The sequence below is a fragment of the Nesoenas mayeri genome (assembly GCF_963082525.1).
Source record: "Nesoenas mayeri genome assembly, chromosome: 24".
Taxonomy (NCBI): Eukaryota; Metazoa; Chordata; class Aves; order Columbiformes; family Columbidae; genus Nesoenas; species Nesoenas mayeri.
Window position 1 is genome coordinate 2,372,273 of NC_137546.1, and position 17,106 is coordinate 2,389,378.

At 55.2% G+C, this 17,106-nt stretch overlaps 1 protein-coding gene across 1 annotated transcript in view; it reads right to left on the reverse strand.

Moving 5' to 3' along the window:
- Window positions 1-2,279: 2,279 nt before the first annotated feature.
- The window catches only part of AGRN (agrin), a gene marked incomplete at both ends in the record, with an annotated part of 91,083 nt that continues 76,256 nt past the window's right edge, over window positions 2,280-17,106 (reverse strand). Inside the window, 16 exons of the mRNA XM_080358809.1 lie at window positions 2,280-2,437; window positions 2,804-2,907; window positions 3,802-4,026; window positions 7,862-7,949; window positions 8,221-8,410; window positions 8,813-8,929; window positions 9,446-9,457; window positions 10,235-10,346; window positions 10,936-11,100; window positions 11,791-11,887; window positions 12,027-12,161; window positions 12,779-13,008; window positions 13,653-13,868; window positions 14,388-14,580; window positions 16,264-16,620; window positions 16,866-16,985. Of these exons, the coding sequence (XP_080214935.1) occupies window positions 2,280-2,437; window positions 2,804-2,907; window positions 3,802-4,026; window positions 7,862-7,949; window positions 8,221-8,410; window positions 8,813-8,929; window positions 9,446-9,457; window positions 10,235-10,346; window positions 10,936-11,100; window positions 11,791-11,887; window positions 12,027-12,161; window positions 12,779-13,008; window positions 13,653-13,868; window positions 14,388-14,580; window positions 16,264-16,620; window positions 16,866-16,985 (2,519 nt within the window). The remainder of the gene's footprint in view (window positions 2,438-2,803; window positions 2,908-3,801; window positions 4,027-7,861; window positions 7,950-8,220; window positions 8,411-8,812; window positions 8,930-9,445; window positions 9,458-10,234; window positions 10,347-10,935; window positions 11,101-11,790; window positions 11,888-12,026; window positions 12,162-12,778; window positions 13,009-13,652; window positions 13,869-14,387; window positions 14,581-16,263; window positions 16,621-16,865; window positions 16,986-17,106) is intronic.

The window sequence follows — 17,106 nt, forward strand, 5'->3', positions numbered from 1 at the left end:
CGCAAGGTCCTGTTTTAAGGCATTTCCAAGCCCCAGCAAAAGCAGACAGAGGTTTATTTTAGGTGGTTGTTTGTTTTTTGCAGTGACCCCGGCTTCATTTCAGTGGCATTCTAGAAAATTAGCAGCTTCCTCTGCGCTTGCCCCTCTCCCTTCGGACCTGGCACATCCAGCTACAATTCATGTTCCCAAAGCACCGATCGTGGGTCTGGCGCTTTCCTCCCGACCCACAAATCAAAAATCCAGCGGAGTCCATCCCTTTCACAGCACAGTCACAGCGCTCCCCACCGGGACCACAATTTATACACAGTCGTCACTTAAAATGTGGTATTTGCCACACACGCACCTCAGAGGCTCCAACCCACAGGGGCCAGAAATACGTAACCACTGGCAGAATGTCCATAGATTAGGCATAGAGGGAGTGGGGAGAGATTTCCTTTAATTTAATATAAAAAAAAGAAACCCGAGTGGTTTTACACCACGTTTGTTACATCCGTGTTCAGAGCTCACCCTGAGAAAGGCAATTTGACTTTTCGCGGCTCAAAATTTAGCGCCGAGAAGCAACGTTTTTAAAGGGCGCGCTACTCTGTGAAGATGCGCTACAAAGCGTGCTAGAAAATCACGGGAAAACTGCAAAATGCTGGCACTCGGGATATTAATGAACACCTGATAGCTGGTGGGATCCTTCGGGTTAATTCTGTACGCTCCATAGAGCGGGTTTCACACAGTGCCAGCTGCCATCGCAGGTGGGACAGGGACACGTCACGGGGGTGGAAAGGGACAGAGATGCTGCACAGCATCAGTAAATTCTTCCCATGGAGAAGGAAGCTGAAGGGAGGGGGTCATTTCTATCACAGCTGCAATCCCTTTGTTCTGCTTATGGGATTTTCAGTGTTTGCACCCCAAATGTGTGCGGGTCGACAGGCACTCGCAAACACACGTACATTCATTTAGTAGTGCACATACCGGCTTTGTAACTGGCACCACAGTATTTGCTTTCAAGATTTGCACGGAGGAAGAAAATACTTAAAAAGCAACCCCTCCTCCCCAACGCTGTCTTGTACCCCATTCCCATTTCATCTATTGCTGCTGGATTGGAAATATCAGAGGAGCTTTGATCGCAGTGTGGAAGACCCTGCATTGCACCGGGCATCGCAAAAATGTGAAGTGAAAGGTAACATTCCCATTATTCATCATGGGAGAGGCTCTAACACCAGCTGTAGAGATTCACGTGCTGGGTCCCAAGTGTCCTCATGGGAGACAGGGGGCAAGTCATGCCCAGAGGCCGCAAAACAGGACATGGGTCATGGAAGGACATGGGACCTAATCCCTGTGCCCTCGCAGAGGGAGAACATTTCCAGCTCTTGGAGACGTGCTGCAAGTTCTGGGGACACAGGAGCTCTTGGGAAGAGCAGCCAGGGCACAAGCAGGTGGGTAGGACACGTCTGGATAAACACAAAGCATGGAAATGAGGTTTCACAGCTGCTTCTGCACACGTCCAAGAGGAGGAGGAGGAGGAGGAGGAGAGCCAACCGGGAAATCCAGATTGGCCCCCCTGGAACCTCTCAGTCCAGCAAACAGTCATAAGACAACCAAAGAGCAATGCTTTTCTGCCTGCTCAGAGCAGACCTTGGTCTCTCTTCCAGTGCATGGCATCCCTGATTTTAACAGAGCATAAAGGAGGAAAGCACTTGAGATTCTTACACACATAAATTATAGTGAGAGGAAGGAGGGGAGGAGGGAGATGGGGTGAAGACAGGGCCAGGACAAGGCTTGGCAGTGCCCAAGCAGGGTGACAATTCCTGCTGCTGGTGGTCACGTCCCTGCTCGGCCACCACGGCAGAGGCGGCTTTGGAGCCGGGAATGAGATGGGAAGGTGGTGGATCCACGAAGGCCACACGTCTCGCCAGCACCAGCATCCTTTTCCCCCGCAGATGCGAACAACAACCCAAGAACACAAGTAAGGAGCGGGAAAAATAACCCCCCCCAAAAAAAGAAGCTTCAAGTATGAATAAGATTTACAATGCGGGTGCGATGGGGAAGTTCTTCTGTCACTTCTTGGAGACTTGGTTCAAGGTTTGTTCTTTGTCACTGCTGTTTGATTAGAGTCTGACTGACCTGGATAGACTGCAACCAAACAAATAACCCAAAAGAAAAGGTGTTTCCTCCCCTCCCTTTCCTCCCTCCCCCCAAAATATAAAAAGCAATAAGTTTACAAAAATAGAAAATAATTACAGCAATAGGCAGGAGGGAGGGAGGGAGAAGGAAGGGTCTCTGGGGGTCTATTTGGCTGAGCAGTGTAATATCGTGGGGTTGTTTAAAGCGTCCTCCACCAGGTGCAGTTCTTGGCGGTCAACAATCACGTCCCGTATGCAGCCGATGAAGCCGGTGCTGTAGGCTTTGGGCAGCTTGTGAGCCACGCTCAGCTTCTCCATCCCCCCTGCAAGAGAAAGCGCAGCCGGTCTGTGCAAATATCGCTGGGAATTCCTCCTCAATTTATTTTTGTTTAAATCAGAAAAGCACCAAGTCTAACCAATACACGCAAGTTGACCTGCAGACACTTAGAACGGTAACTAGAATTCTAAAATACCAACTTCACTCCCACGGAGACTATGCCCAAATTTAAACTGAATTTTGTTTCAGTTACTGAAATGTCAACTAGGGCACAATAAGGCCCCTGAAATTCTGCAGGGCTGATTCCAAAGACGTCCCATTGAAACACGTGAAGGAGCATCAGCGTCCTATCTGCAGCTCTGAGCCCTCGGCCAGGGGCACAGGGCAGGTTCTGCCCCCCAGCCCCACTCACCCAGCCACAGGGCCCCGTCCGTGTCCAGCTGTGTTGCTCCGAGCGGGGAAGAGCCAGCGATGGGGGCTTCGTTGCCGACTTGAAGGGACCCTTCTCTCTGCACCCTGCTCCCGAGGGAGGAGAGAAGAAACAGATGATGAGCAACCTTAGAGGAACATCCCAGAGCTTCCCTCTGCTTTATGCTACATCCAGACACTGGGCACCATCAGCCTTTCTCCACCTGGGGAGAATCATGGAGTGGTTTGGGCTTCCAGCTCCCCCAGTGCCCCCCTGCCATGAGCAGGGACATCTGCACCAGCTCAGGTTGCTCAGAGCCCCGTCCAGCCTGGCCTGGGATGTCTCCAGGGATGGTTCATCCACCACCTCTCTGGCCAACCTGGGCCAGGCTCTCACCACCCTCAGGGGGAACAATTTCTTCATCATGTCCAGCCTGAATCTCCCTCCTTTAGTTTAAAACCATCACCCCTTGTCCTATGCCAATGGGCCCTGCTAATAAGTCTGTCTCCATCTTTCTTATCAGCCCTTTCTAAGCACTGGAAGAGAAGTGGGGACCAGAGTGGTCCTTGGTGCATCGCCCCCCAGGAAACACCACGCAGGTGGGGTCCAGCATCCCCCCACATCCCCAGCCCCATCACCCATCCTGCCTCCAGCCCCACGGCAGCGATCCCCGGCACGCTGGCCATGCAACCCGCTCGCCACTCCCACCATCAATAAAAATAAAAAAGGGACATCTCGGGCTCAACAGGGACAGAATGTCAAACCCTCAGCTAGCTAAAATAAAAGGCACGAAGCTCTCATACCTCCTCGAGCGTGCCCCTTTGACATTTCCCGGCGTGTCACAACACGCACCCCTCCGACGCGGCACTGCCCACATGCCTCTCCTCTATTCTTATCCAAGTGACCCTTGAGGACCCTTGGGGACGGCCGTGACTCAGGCTCTTCAGCTCACATCTTGGCCATCCCAGAGCAACCTGCCACGGTTCTGCTCCCCTTCACACCTGTACGCTTTGATGTGAATCCACTGGTTGGTGTTGATGGGGACAGTGGATCGCAGGACGACTGGTTTGGAGCCCAGGTCGTAGATCATTTGGACGAAGCCGTCCACTATGGCCAGGGCGATGTAGTCCGATCGCTCCAGCCCCTTCCCGCTCCACAGGATCAGCCCCTGGGTGGCTTCTGTTTTGATGCTGAGTTCGAAGTGGTTTGACTGCAAAGCCTTCTCGCTGCGCACGGAGATGGGAGTTGGGGAGAAGACAGAGTTAAAAACATGGCTAGAAAAGCAACAGGCAGCCAGTCGGCTCCTCCATCCCCAGCCAACTAGCTCACCTGCTGAGGATAACACCTTCAGCCAACCCCTGGCATCTATGCATGGGGTCCCAGTCCCTACCTGCTGCCTTTGCAATGCCCCAGGTGTGCTCAGAAAGCCTGGTGCATGGCAGGGGGAACAGATGGAAAGCTCTGAACCAGGGCACAGAACCAAAGAAACGTCCCTCTGGAGGTCTCTAACCTGGCTCCATTGCTAGGTGGGGGCAGATGTGGCTCTGCCCAGCTGAGCTGGGCAACACCAGGACTGGAGCTTGTCCATCCTCCTGCTGACCTGAGCAGGGGCTGCAGGGTTCTCCTGGGGATGACATGTTTTCCCCAACACCCAGCTTGAACCTCCCCAAAGCCTGGGGCTACCACCCCTTGCTTCTGCCCTCCATGGAGCACAACGTTCAGACACAACAACCTGGGCCAGATGTGACACAAGCCATGGTTTTGCCTCCTCATAGCAGGTGCTGAAGGAAGAGACCTGGTACGTGGGCTGGGGAACGCGAGCGGGCTGGCCCCGACCTGGCCAGCAGAAGGGTTTTCCCCACAGAACTGCCTTCGGTTTGGGAGAGGTCAGAACAAAGAGGGTTTTGTTGGCCACGTCAGGAGTTCAGCAGCAGCAGCTCAGCTGGGTCAACCCCATCTCACTGCCCTGCTGGCAGGTGTCCGAGGTGCCACCAGGGCTGGGACACCTGGGGACCCACGTGCCATCGCCACACAGCCACCAGCCCCACAGGCATTTGCTCCGACACTGCCTCTGCTTGAGCAAAATCCAACAGGAACCCGAGGCTGGGGACTGTGAGGTGATGAGGACCCTGTATCTTGAAGGGGATGGAGACTGTCCAGAGAGGCAGAAAGCCAAGGGAAGGGTGAAAGAAGGACAGGATTTCCCCCACATTTCGAGCCCCATCTTTGCTCAGTCCCTTTTGGAAGATGCAAACATCTTTGGCAACAGGTGACATTGCCACCACTCTCTTGGGATGCTCCGGGACACGCTGCTGACACATATAGACCAGACAACACAGACAGCTTTTTATTCCCAAGGGACACTGCATCCAAAGGGCTGGACGAGGGCTGTTCTGCCAAGGTAACCCTGTCTGGGTCCTCCAGGAGTGAGGGACCGGTCTTCCTCCATCTTTACCTTCACCACCTGCAGAGCTGTATCCCTTATAAATAAAAAGCCGCAGGTACGGACACACATAACACACACAGAGACAGAGACGAGCCGAGGCAGCAACAGCAGAGCACAAGACACAAGAGCCGAAAGCCCGGCACAGACTCACCTGGGCTCCGCGGGATAGTCCAGCGCGTCAGGACTTAGATGCGGGAAGAAAGGGGAGCATGCGATAAGCGCAGGAGAGCAGAGGAGACCCTTCCTTCCCCCCGCCCCGCTCAGCACCCCAAGCTGAGAAAACCACCTGGCACAAGCGGGAAACCTCAGCCACTGTCCCCGGGACTGGGTTTTTCAAGCCAGCAAGACAAGTTTGCAAGCTTTTGCTTAGCCAGGGTGAGCGTTCTAACATCGGAGGGAATACAGGGAATGCAGGGGCTCTGCAATGCTCTCCTGCATTCAGACATGAGGAAGAAATTTTGGATGCTGAGGGTGGTGAGAGCCTGGCCCAGGTTGGCCAGAGAGGTGGTGGATGAACCATCCCTGGAGACATCCCAGGCCAGGCTGGATGGGGGTCTGAGCAACCTGAGCTGGTGAAGGTGTCCCTGCTCATGGCAGGGGGGGCACTGGATGAGTTTGGAAGGTCCTTTCAACTCAATCTATTCTGTGATTCTATGACTATCAGTGTTCCTTTCCTGGCAGACCTGCCAGCAGGTCTCAGGCTGGTTCTTTGGGATGCTGCAGAATGGGCTCCATCTCGGCAGATACCCGAACGGACACGTAAAGGCTCTGAGTCAGCCTTGGGGTGCGCATGGAGAAGGGGAAACCCAGGAGTTCAGCTGTGCTGCTGGCGCTGCCTGCGAGCCTGGCATTGCAATCCGCTTGAACTAGATGTATATATAAAAACATATGGTCGAATAAAATGTATGGGCATGTCACAGCCAGCAGAGCCCAGAACAAGCAGAGCGTTAGTCCTGCCCAAGGCACACCCCGGTGTCTGGCTGGAGGCAGAAAAAGCTACTTTTTATGGGCAGCCCAGTGGGTCCCTCGGTCCTGGCAGGGCTGGTGGGTGCTGCTGCCAAACCCCAGCGGAGGGAGCTGCGGAGAAGTGCTGAGCTCCCTTGCAGGATGGGGCATGCAGAGCCAAAATAGGCTGGGAATGGTGACCTTCCCTTCGCAGAGTGCTAGGAGAGGCAGGACACGAAAGTACGGGCTCATTGCAGGGACATGGCTCGTGTCTGTGCAGAGGGACAGCTGGGGATGCTGCTGCATGGTAGCTACAAGTCTCCCACTGCTGGAGGACACTGTCCAGCCTAGGAGGATGCTTGGCTCCTAAAAAACCCTTTCCAAAACACCAGAGCAACCCAGAGCCAACCCAAAGTGTTGTGAACGTGCAGCTGAGGGGCTCTGTGGCTCCCCAGGTGTTGACATGCACGCATGCACACAACTCAGGCTCCTCAGCCTCTGGCTTGCAGAACATGAGGTGAAATGGGGATGTGACAGGCAGGTATCACCCAAACTCTCCCCTGCGCAGTGGGGAATAGAGCTGCACGAACCAGCGCTTCTCCTCCACTCCTGCCACTCAGCAAAACAGAAACGCTGTAAATCCTGCCCTAGGGAAGAAGACCAAGAGGAGAGGTGGTGGTTGCCCCATCCCTGGAGACATCCCAGGCCAGGCTGGACGGGGCTCTGAGCACCCTGAGCTGGTGAAGATGTCCCTGCTCATGGCAGGGGGGCACTGGGGGAGCTGGGAAGGTCCCTTCAACCTAAACTATTCTATGATTCTTTGATTCTATGATTTGGGCCCCTGTACAGCTGCCAGGGCTGGGTCAGTTCCTGTGTCTCCATCACCCTGCCCATGGCAGAACCCAGGGAAAGTGCCCCTGTTCCTCCTCAAACACGTGCCCTGGGGTGGGCTGGTGGTCAGGGCGGCAATGGGAGACGTGGTGGGGGACAGATGGCTGCAGGAAGGATCTGCAGAGGGAGAACTGTACTTACACGGGGATCTCATTGGTGAGGTGGCTTGAAAACAAAGAAACAAGGACATTGAGAAGAGACAGACAGACAGAGACCGACAAACAACAGCTTGACACAGACGCTATCCCCAGGCAAGGTGTTAGCGGGGAATCCAAGAGTGTACGAGGCAGATGGATGGAGTCTAAATCCAATACCCTGCCCCTTGCTGCACAAACAGCCCCAAGGACAATGCAGCTGGCAGACAGGTGTGGATTAAACCACAGGCAGAGCAACCTCTTCCCCAGCCCACAACCTGTTCCTGAGCACACGGGTATAGAAAAGCACCATCCAGAAGCAAGGCCACATGAACCATCTCCATGGGGAGCACTCGGCCAACTCCATCCCACTCCAAACCAGACCGTGCTAACCCCAAACGTGGCCCACATGCTGCAGGATGAAGAGTATCCAGCCCTGAAGTTGGCCAGGCACTGATGTTGTGGGGGAAATACTCTCTTAATAGGTAATTTTAGAGGTAAGGGCTGGAAGCAAGTGCTCATGACCACAGTTTGCCTTGTCCCTCTTTGAGACCTGCACTTGGACTCCTTCAGCCCCAGCTCTTGCTCCTGCTAACAGCCCTGACTCCTCGTTTTGACCTCGGTTCAGCTCAGCAGCCACGTTACCTCTTTGTCACGGCATTGTGGTACTCCATGTACGTTCTGCCATCAAACGCGATGGCCTCTGCATCACCAGCAGCCTTCTCAATGATCACTGCAGGTGGAAAAAAGAAGAGCTGTCAGGCAACATAACATGACCTACCCATCCATGGAGACTAGGAACCCCCACTTTACACGGAGCGTTCATAAGAGCATTCTCTGATTCACAGCTGCACAACAGCCTGCAAATGCCACAGCTTCTTCCTCCTGCATCCCTCCCAGCAGCCACAACGAGGACAAGATGCTGCCACCAGCAGCATCATCCAAGCCATTTAATTGCCACTGGCTGGTGGGTGAGGGTCTGTGTCCTGCCCACGCAGCCTCACCTTTCTCGCAGTGCGCCCCGGAGAAGCCCCTCTGGCAGGAACACTCGTAGCTCTCGAGCCGGGGGCTGCAGGTGCCTCCGTTCTGGCAAGGGTTGGGTTTCTGGGTGCAGGGGTGGCCTCGGAAGGTGGAGATCTCAATGGCACTGCGGATGTTCTGCTCCTTCAGCACCGGCACCCCCTTGACCGAGATCTGGCAGGTGGAAGCGAGAGGATGCAGAGGAGTCACCGTCCCAGCTCTCTGCTGGGGGACAGAGCACTCTCGGGGGGGCGGGGGAGGTGGAAATCCAGCCCCAAGCCCCATGTGTTCCTGTGATGCGACTCCACCTCCCACCACTGCCACTTTTCAGCTGGTTGTGTCCCCCAAGTGCAGGGACAACCCCCTCGCAGGCTCATCCTTGCTCTCCTCCAGTGATGCTGGTGGAGATGAACCATCTCCCAGTGCAGTGTTGGTGCAGATGAACCACCTCCCAGTGCAACATTGGTGCAGATGAACCATCTCCCATTGCAGTGTTGGTGCAGATGAACCACCTCCCAGTTCAACATTGGTGCAGATGAACCATCTCCCAAAGAACCACCTGCCCCAGGAGCTTACCCTCTGCACAGCTCCATCGAAGCTGGTGGAGATGGCGGCTGCTCGAGCCAGCTTGCTGAAATCAGGGGCTCCTCCCACATAAAATGGCTCCTTCAAGTTCAGGAAGGTGTGAGGCACCTGGGGAGGAGAGGGGAGAAGGTAAGATGGAGAAGATGTCTGGCTATCCCTAAACTGCAAGCTGAGCACTTGGCCCAGCTCTGTGGGGCTTCATGTAGCCCCCAAAACTAAGTGAACAAATATTGGTTTAGTCTCCCAAGGTGATTCTTCAGGCACAGGGTTCCCTGGGCACAGAACCGGGGTGATGCCCCCTCCTGAGCGTCCAGGGGGAACCCCAAGGCACAGCGGCGAGGCGAGGATGCGGTTATATGGACCACTAGCTAATGCTTTGTGGAGTTAACACAAGGAACATGACCGGATTAATCTAAATGCTTCTGCAACGAAATGTAACAACCGGTTGGAAATTAATGATGGGAGAGGAAACGACTGTCTCTAATCTACAGAGATCCTAAAGCTGCTTGGTCAGATGGGAAGGGGAGTGGGTGAAACACTGAGATCTGGATGGAAAATGAAAAAAAAGAACAATGTGCCAATGGCAGATGAGATGGAGGTGCAGTGGGTTGTACTTATCTTTACCTTACGGGATTTCTGGGATCCAGACAGCAGGGAAGGGTAAAAATACAAATGAAAATCAAAGGGAGAGAGAAAAAGAGAGAGAGAGAAAGAGAAAAGGGAGATCAGTGGGTAATGTCGTAACACACAGGGCTGCAAGACCATGGTTGCAACCAGCAACCGGGGTGGCCAGGGCAGGGAAAGGGGCTGCAGGAGGTGACAGGAGGGGACGCTGCCACCCTGGGGTGACCTTTGGCTGGAGAGAAGCTGGAAAAGACGAGAGTGAGGGGAGGAAGAAATCCCTTCTTTTGCAGGATTGCTGTATAATCTCAATGCTGCGCTTCCAGGTGGATCTTAAGGATGAGCTCAGCAGCAATTGGGGCTTTTACTGCATTTTCAGCTTCCCTGCTTGAGGGGTGGGTGCAAGGAAGGGCTTCCCTTGGCTGCAAGGGTGCCTGTGTACTGGTCCCAGCACAGGGAGGCTTGAAAACCTGCACAATGGTGTGTGTGTGCATGCATGTGTGCAAGGGGGGCTCAAACAAATGCATCCCCAAGACCAAGGCCCCAGGAATCAGGGATGCGTGTCACTGGCGAAGGGGCTGCAGCTCTGTGAGGGTGGTGGGAGAGGCAGGAAGAGCTGGAAGATGTGTCCTACAGCACCAGCAGAGCAGCTACGAGGGGCTGGCAAGATCTTGTCTGCTCCTCCTGCACCCTAAGTCATGCACCATAGGGGTTAAAAGCCCAAGAGTCTGAGAACTTCTCAGAAGCTCAGGGCTGGAAGCCCCAAGAGCTCTCTCTGGTCCATCGACTTACCGGCGACTCTCCCATCACCCTCTCGCCATTGTTGATCCTCATGACGCCTTTGCGCCCGTTCCTCTCCAACAAGACGCTTATCCAGGTGTTGAGGGGAACTGGCTCTTTGCTCCTGGTGGTGAGAAGGGAGGAGAAGACACGTGGGTGAGAGATCTGCTCTCAACACCTGCAAATGCAGCGCTGGAGACCTCACCTGCGCAACATGGGCTGCCCAGGCCACCGTGGCTTGAGTAGCTGGGGCTTCCCCAGCTCACGGATTCACTTACATCCCAGAATTAGCCTGGGGAAGGGGCACAAGCCAAGGTAGACCCAGCTCTTCCCCATCCCACAACTGACAAAGAGCCATCTCTGCAAACAGCCGAGGCCACTGGGAAGCCTGTCCCCAATCATAGCATCATTTTGGCTGGAAAAGCCCCTCAAGATCATCGATCCCAACCATTAACCCAACCCTGGCACTAACCCACGTCTCTGAGAACCTCATCTCCGTGTCTGTTCAATCCCTCCAGAGATGGTGACTCCACCACTGCCCTGGGCAGCCTGTTCCAATGCCCAACAGCCCCCTCCAGGGAGAAATTATTCCGTATTCCTTATGGTTTTCTGGTGAGGGGAACTCAAAGCCAGTGTTGGACACTGACAGCCACCACTGTCCCTCTCCTGCCCTTGCTGTCACCACCACCCTGAGGAGCAGGTCCCCGTCCTACCTGAGCACAGCCGCCCCTTTGCCCAGGTCATATCTGTACTCCAGGTAACCATCGTGTAAAGCCAGAGAGACAAAGTCCCCTTTGCCATCTGTCTTCTGGCCGTTGTAGAAGATCATGCCGCTGGGATTCTTGGCCAGAAACACGACTTCTATGGACATTTTGTCCCTGAGGAGAGAAGGATTATGGATACCCTCCAATCCAGCTGCCCACGTACTCTCTTCCTCTGTGTGCCAAGCCCTGGGAAGACCTCTGCCAGCATAGGATGTGCTATGGCAGGGAGATGCCACCCCTGTGGGACACCTTTGCCAGGTAAGAGATACACCTGCTGCGGTCAGGATGTCACTTTGTGGTGCTTGGTGTTGTTGGGGCGTGGTGATGCTGGACAAAACCTCCAGCAGAAAAAAGGGACAATCTCTAAGGACAGCTAGCATGTGACAGGTGAGGCTTAGAACACAAGGTAGAATCATAGAATAGAATAGAATCATAGAATCATTTCATTTGGAAGAGACCCTCAGGATCATCAAGTCCAACCATAACCCAACTCTAGCACTAACCTGTGTCCCTAAGAACCTTGTCTAAACACCTTTTAAACATCTCCAGGGATGGTGACTCCACCGCTTCCCTGGGCAACCTGTTCCAATGCATGACAACCTTTTCCAGGAAGAATTTTTTCCTAATATCCAATCTAAACCTCCCCTGGGGCTACTTGAGGCCACTTCCTCTCGTCCTATCACTTGCTACTTGGGAGAAGAGACCAACACCCTCCGTGCTACAACCTCCTTTCAGGCAGATGATGCAGATCAGATGATGCAGGTGATGCATTCACCCATCACTCTCCCAATCCCTGGAACTTACTGCAGGTCAGGAACGAAGCTCTGCAGCCCATTCAGCTCCAGGTAGGAGAAGCCATTGAACTCGGGGAGGAAGGGCACGGTGTGGTCCTGCTCGGTCACTGGGCACAAACAAGGGAACAGTGAGGAAGAGGAGGCACAACAGCCGGAGCCACAGCAGGCAAAGCCTCCTGGAGCCCCAGGCTGGGGGAAATCACCACCCGCAGTTCCACCCCCTCCCCAGCCCCGCTCCCGTCCCACCTCGCTCGCAGAAGTCCCCTTCCCGGCCCATGGGACAGGCGCACAGGGCACCCCCCTCCGGCAGCACCAGGCAGGTGGCAGAGACGTGGCAGGGAGATGGGTCGCAGGGGTTCCTCTCGTCAGCACACGTGGGGCCTGCGGCAGAAAAAGCACCTTGTCAGGTCAGCATCTCAAACCAACCACCACTGGGCACAACTCAGCCAAAGTGTCTCTGGTGTCCCCTGATGCCCTGCCAGCCTTTGGCTCCTGTCTCAGGTTGGGTTCCCAAGAAGCCACCCCGCAGTGGAACCCACAAATGGCAGATGATGCCCTGGCCAGTCCAGACAACCTAAAATGCAAGGGGAAATATATTTTGTGCATGAGAATGAACAGATCCTGGCCCTTTTCTGCATATAGAATAATCACGGAATCATTTTATTTGGAAGAGATCCTCAAAATCATAGAGTCCAACCATTAACCCAACCCTGGCACTAACCCGTGTCCCCAAGAACCTCACCTCTCTGGCTGTTAAACCCCTCCAGGGATGGAGACCCTTCACCAGCTCCGTTGCCCTTCTCTGAACTTGCTCCACCACCTCAAAGTCTTTCTTGTGAGGGGCCCAAAACTGAGCCCAGGATTCTTCCTCCAGCCCACTGCTGTCACTCCAGCCCATGTCCCTCCCCACTGCAGCTCATCACATCAGCCCCAGAGGCTCTGGGACCCCTCGGGGGGATCCGGCCCCCCAGCAACGTCCTGCAGGCCCCTCCCCGTACCGGTGTAGGTGTGGAGACACTCGCAGTGGAACATCTCCGCCTCCTTGACGTGGCAGATGCCCCCGTGGTGACAGGGGTTGGGGTGACAGGGGTCGTTGCCGCACTCGCCCACCCCGCTGCCGTACAGCACGTCGCTGCCTTTCTCCCGCAGGTCGTACATTTGGTTGTTGACATCCAGGAGGCGGATGCAGCCCTTCAGACCCGTCGTAACCGTGGTCCGATCTGCCACCCTGTGGGGACAGAGGACAAGGTGGGTGGGGGTTTTGTCCCCGAGGACAAAAACACAGAGGGTCTCTGAGCATCTGGGTCAGGCTGTGCTCATGAACAGGGGACTAAGAGCCTCCCCGGCTCCACAACGTTCGCCCACACACCACCTGGAGCAGGGATGCAGCCACTATGAATGCCCTGCCTGCAGCAGATCATAGAATCACTGAATCATTTTGGTTGGAAAAGCCCCTCAAGATCATCGAGTCCAACCATAACCCACCCCTGGCACTGCTCCATTTCCCTGAGAACCTCAGCTCTGCATCTGTCCAACCCTCCAGGGATGGTGACTCCAGCACTGCCCTGGGCAGCCTGTTCCAATGCCCCACAGCCCTTTGGGGAAGAAATTGTTCCCCAGATCCAACCTCAACCTCCCCTGGCGCAACTTGAGGCCATCTCCTTTTGTCTTATCATTTGTTCCTTGGGGGCAGAGCCCGACCCCCCTGGCTCCAAGCTCCTTTCAGGCAGTTCAGAGATGAGAAGGTCTCCCCTCAGCTCCTGTTCTCCAGCTGAACCCTCCAGGTCCCTCAGCCATTCCCATCACACTTGTGCTCCATCCCCTTTCCTTCCCCAAACTCTCCCAGCACCAGGACCATGCTCCAGCACTCACGCCGCCATCTGATCCTCCGGCACTCCCCCGATGAAGAGGTCGGTGTCGAGGTTGAGCCCGTCGGTGCCGGTGGGGCTCTCCCCGCTGATGTGGGGCTCCCCATCCACGGACAGCACGCCGCTGCGCCGGTTGCGGTTCACCACCAATTGGTGCCACTTGCCAGGCTCAACGCGGACCTTGCTGGTGATGATGCCCGTGCCGGAGCCGGTGTTAAACCTGGAGGAGAAGAAGGGGAGGCTCGTGTCTGTGTCACCCTGCAGAAAGGTGACATCTGTACCATGGCATGGGGGCTGCTGTGTCCCAGGGAGCCCCCGTCCCTCCCCACCAGAACTAATCAGGACTTTGCAGTCTCCAGAGGTCTCCACCTCACCTCATTTTGAATCTGCACCTTTGCCTTTTGGAATGGGGGAAAATAAAGTCATTTCAGCTCAGATTTCTGGGGCCTTTCTCCCTTTCTTTCCCCCCACCAGCATTTCTTTTCCCAGCAGTGCCAAAAAAAGACCTCTCACTTGCTGGAAAAAAATAAATCAACTTCCCACACCTTTTAGATTTTCAATTTCAAACTGAAATAAGTGAATTAACTCTGTTGAGAAGTATGCCTTTAACGCTGGAAAAAAATGCCGCTCCTTTTCTTGTTAATTGGATGCTACTGTTTCTTAGCCTGCACATTCGAGCCCAGCATCGTCCCGCTGTTCTGCAAGGAGCGTTCTGCTCCTCTTCCTCCACAGCACCCACCTGAGCTCCACGAAGCCGCCGACCAGCGCCAGGGAGATGAAGTCTTTGCCGCGGTTCTGGCCGTTGTAGAGCAGCAGCCCGCTGAGCTCCACCGTGCGGAACTCCATGGCGATGCGCACCGTGTGGTACGCCTTCATCATCTTGAAGGCCAGGTAGGACTTGCCACCGAAGCTGGGGATGAAGTACCTGATAGCTGCAAGAGCCGGGGGTGAGAGGAGGGAAGACGGGATGGAAGAGGAGGGCAGGGAGCAGATAAAAGCCTGACATGAGCCTGTGGACACTCTCCTACATGTGCAAGCAAAGAGAGCTCTTGTGAAAGGGTAGAAAGAAGCTCCAGTGCAGTTATCCCCAGTCACCACCTCCTAGACACACATACCGGCAGCAACCAACCCCTCTCGTGTTGGCATGCCCCCCAAATATTGCTCCCGGGCTTTAGAGATCTGCGGTATTGCCCCCCAGTGCTTGGCTTTCCTGGTGTCCCATCAGCCCCTCCAAGGACCAGTGCTGCTGGTCCTCTCCATGCCCAGTGCCACATCCCCTGTGCCCCCGCTGAGCTCTGCTGCACACACAGCTCCTCCCAGCTCCGCTTCCCTGCTCCTCAGATAATTTTTATCTGTCCTCTCAGGATCCCACATGACAGATTTGCATTCATTACCCCAGGCTTTTATTTATTGCAGCTGAGATCTTCCAAGGGATCTATTAAAATGAACAGGCCGAGACACCCGCATCCAGTTCCAGCTTCGAGCACTCCAACTGAAGGCTTTAGGGACAAAGCTTTTCAGGTATAAGCGCTCACAACCAGCCCAGAGCACACCAGTGACACCAGTGGGAGCTCCCAGTAAATACCAGCAGCTGTAGTGAAGCAGGCTGCCAGCCTGCAGCTGTTTGCTAAGCAGCTCTGAGCACCAGAGGAGCAGAGAATTATCAGCACACAACTCCTTGTGTTCAAGGGGACAGATAGTACCTGTCTCTCCGCTATGCTAACCAGCAGTCACCAGCTGCGGGAGCTGTGAGTGACAATGCCATGAGCTGAGATGAAAAAGCAGATCACAGTCCCCATGCTTCGGGGCACTGGTGTATCAGAAGCGCAGCCAGCAAGAAGCTGCTCCTGAACCTTCTTACCTTGCAGCACAGTTTGTGTACAACCTGTTCTTGGCTGAGCTAAGAAACACTGTTAAATGGAGCCCTGCAGAACCTCCTGCTGGGTGTGCATGCACCACCAACCAGTCCGAGATGTCTGCTGGAGTATGGACGGACGCTGGATGGGTCACACTGTGCAAAGCCTCAGCCCTGGTTTTGCCCAGCAGCACAAGCTTTGGGAGAACAGGTCAGGAAAGGGGCAGCTGCAAAGCAAAGGTTCCCAGGGGTGTCCCCACAGCATCCTCCAGGTGGAACCCAAAGCTCCAAGAGATGCAGTTCACCTGTCTGTGCTGTCCCTTCTCTTGCCATCCTATGGCTGTGAGCTCTGCTACCAGCGTCATAGAATCAGGGAATAGTTTGGTTGGAAGGACTTTCCAAGCTCCACTAGTCCCACCTGCCATGAGCAGGGACATCTTCACCAGCTCAGGTTGCTCAGAGCCCCATCCAGCCTGGCCTGGGGTGTCTCCAGGGATGGTTCATCCACCACCTCTCTGGCCAACCTGGGCCAGGGTTTCTTCCTCATGTCCAGCCTGAATCTCCCTCCTCTAGTTTAAAACCATCACCCCTTGTCCTGTCACAACAAGCCCTGCTCAAAAGTCTGTCCCCATCTATCTTATTGGCCCATTTAAGTACAGAGAGGCCGCAATAAGGTCTCCCCAGAGGCTTCTCCTCTTCTCCAGGCTGAACGCCCCAGCTCCCCCTGCAGACCCATGCCCAGCAGCCCACGGGCACATACGTTTCTCGCAGACGGCTCCCCCTTTGCCTGCCGGGCAGCTGCAGGTGAATTCCTTCCCATCGTCCTCGCAGGTGCCGCCGTGCAGGCAGGGGTGGGAGTCACAGGGCCGGGTGGGTTTCTTGGTGACGGGGGGCAGGCGGGTGGGCTTCCTGCGGGTGGTGGCCGGCAGGGTGGACGGGGGTCTCCTGGTGCTCACGGCGACTGCGGCCTTGCTGCTGGGTCGGCCGGCGGCATCCGGGCGCAGGACATGGACGGTGGTGGCAGCGGCGGCCGTGGTGTACCGGCGGGTGGTGGCGGGGGCCATGGTGGTGGCCGTAGTTGTGGTGACAGTTGTGGTGAAGAGCCTGGGGATCCAGTCTGAAACACAATGAAACGCAGGTGGAAACTGACGCTTTGCAACCCTCTCTGGACACAGGGAAAGCCACGGGGGTTTTGGGGGTGAGATGGCAGCAGAAAGGCTCAGGTGGATGGTTCTCCCAGGCTACAGTGGACTCAAAAACCCAAGGGCCCTCTCCCATCTGCTCCCTGGTCCCCAGGGCTCCTGCAGGACCAGAGGCGCCAGCCTCCTTGTTTGAAAGCCTCAGACAAGAGAGAGGGCTCACCAAAGTCCATGAACTTGACATGTTCCTGCTGGGGCTTCTTCACCAGAATGGTCTTCTTCTTGGAAGCTTTGATCTGCCTCAGCAGGGCCCCTTGGACATCAGCTGCCGTGTAGGAAGTGGCTGATCGTAGCCAGGGGAAAAAAGAAAGGCAAGAGTAAAGATGCAGACCTGCCTGGCAGTTCCCCCCTCATGACCTCCCCACGATGGACCCACATTTATAGAACCATTTTGGTTGGAAACG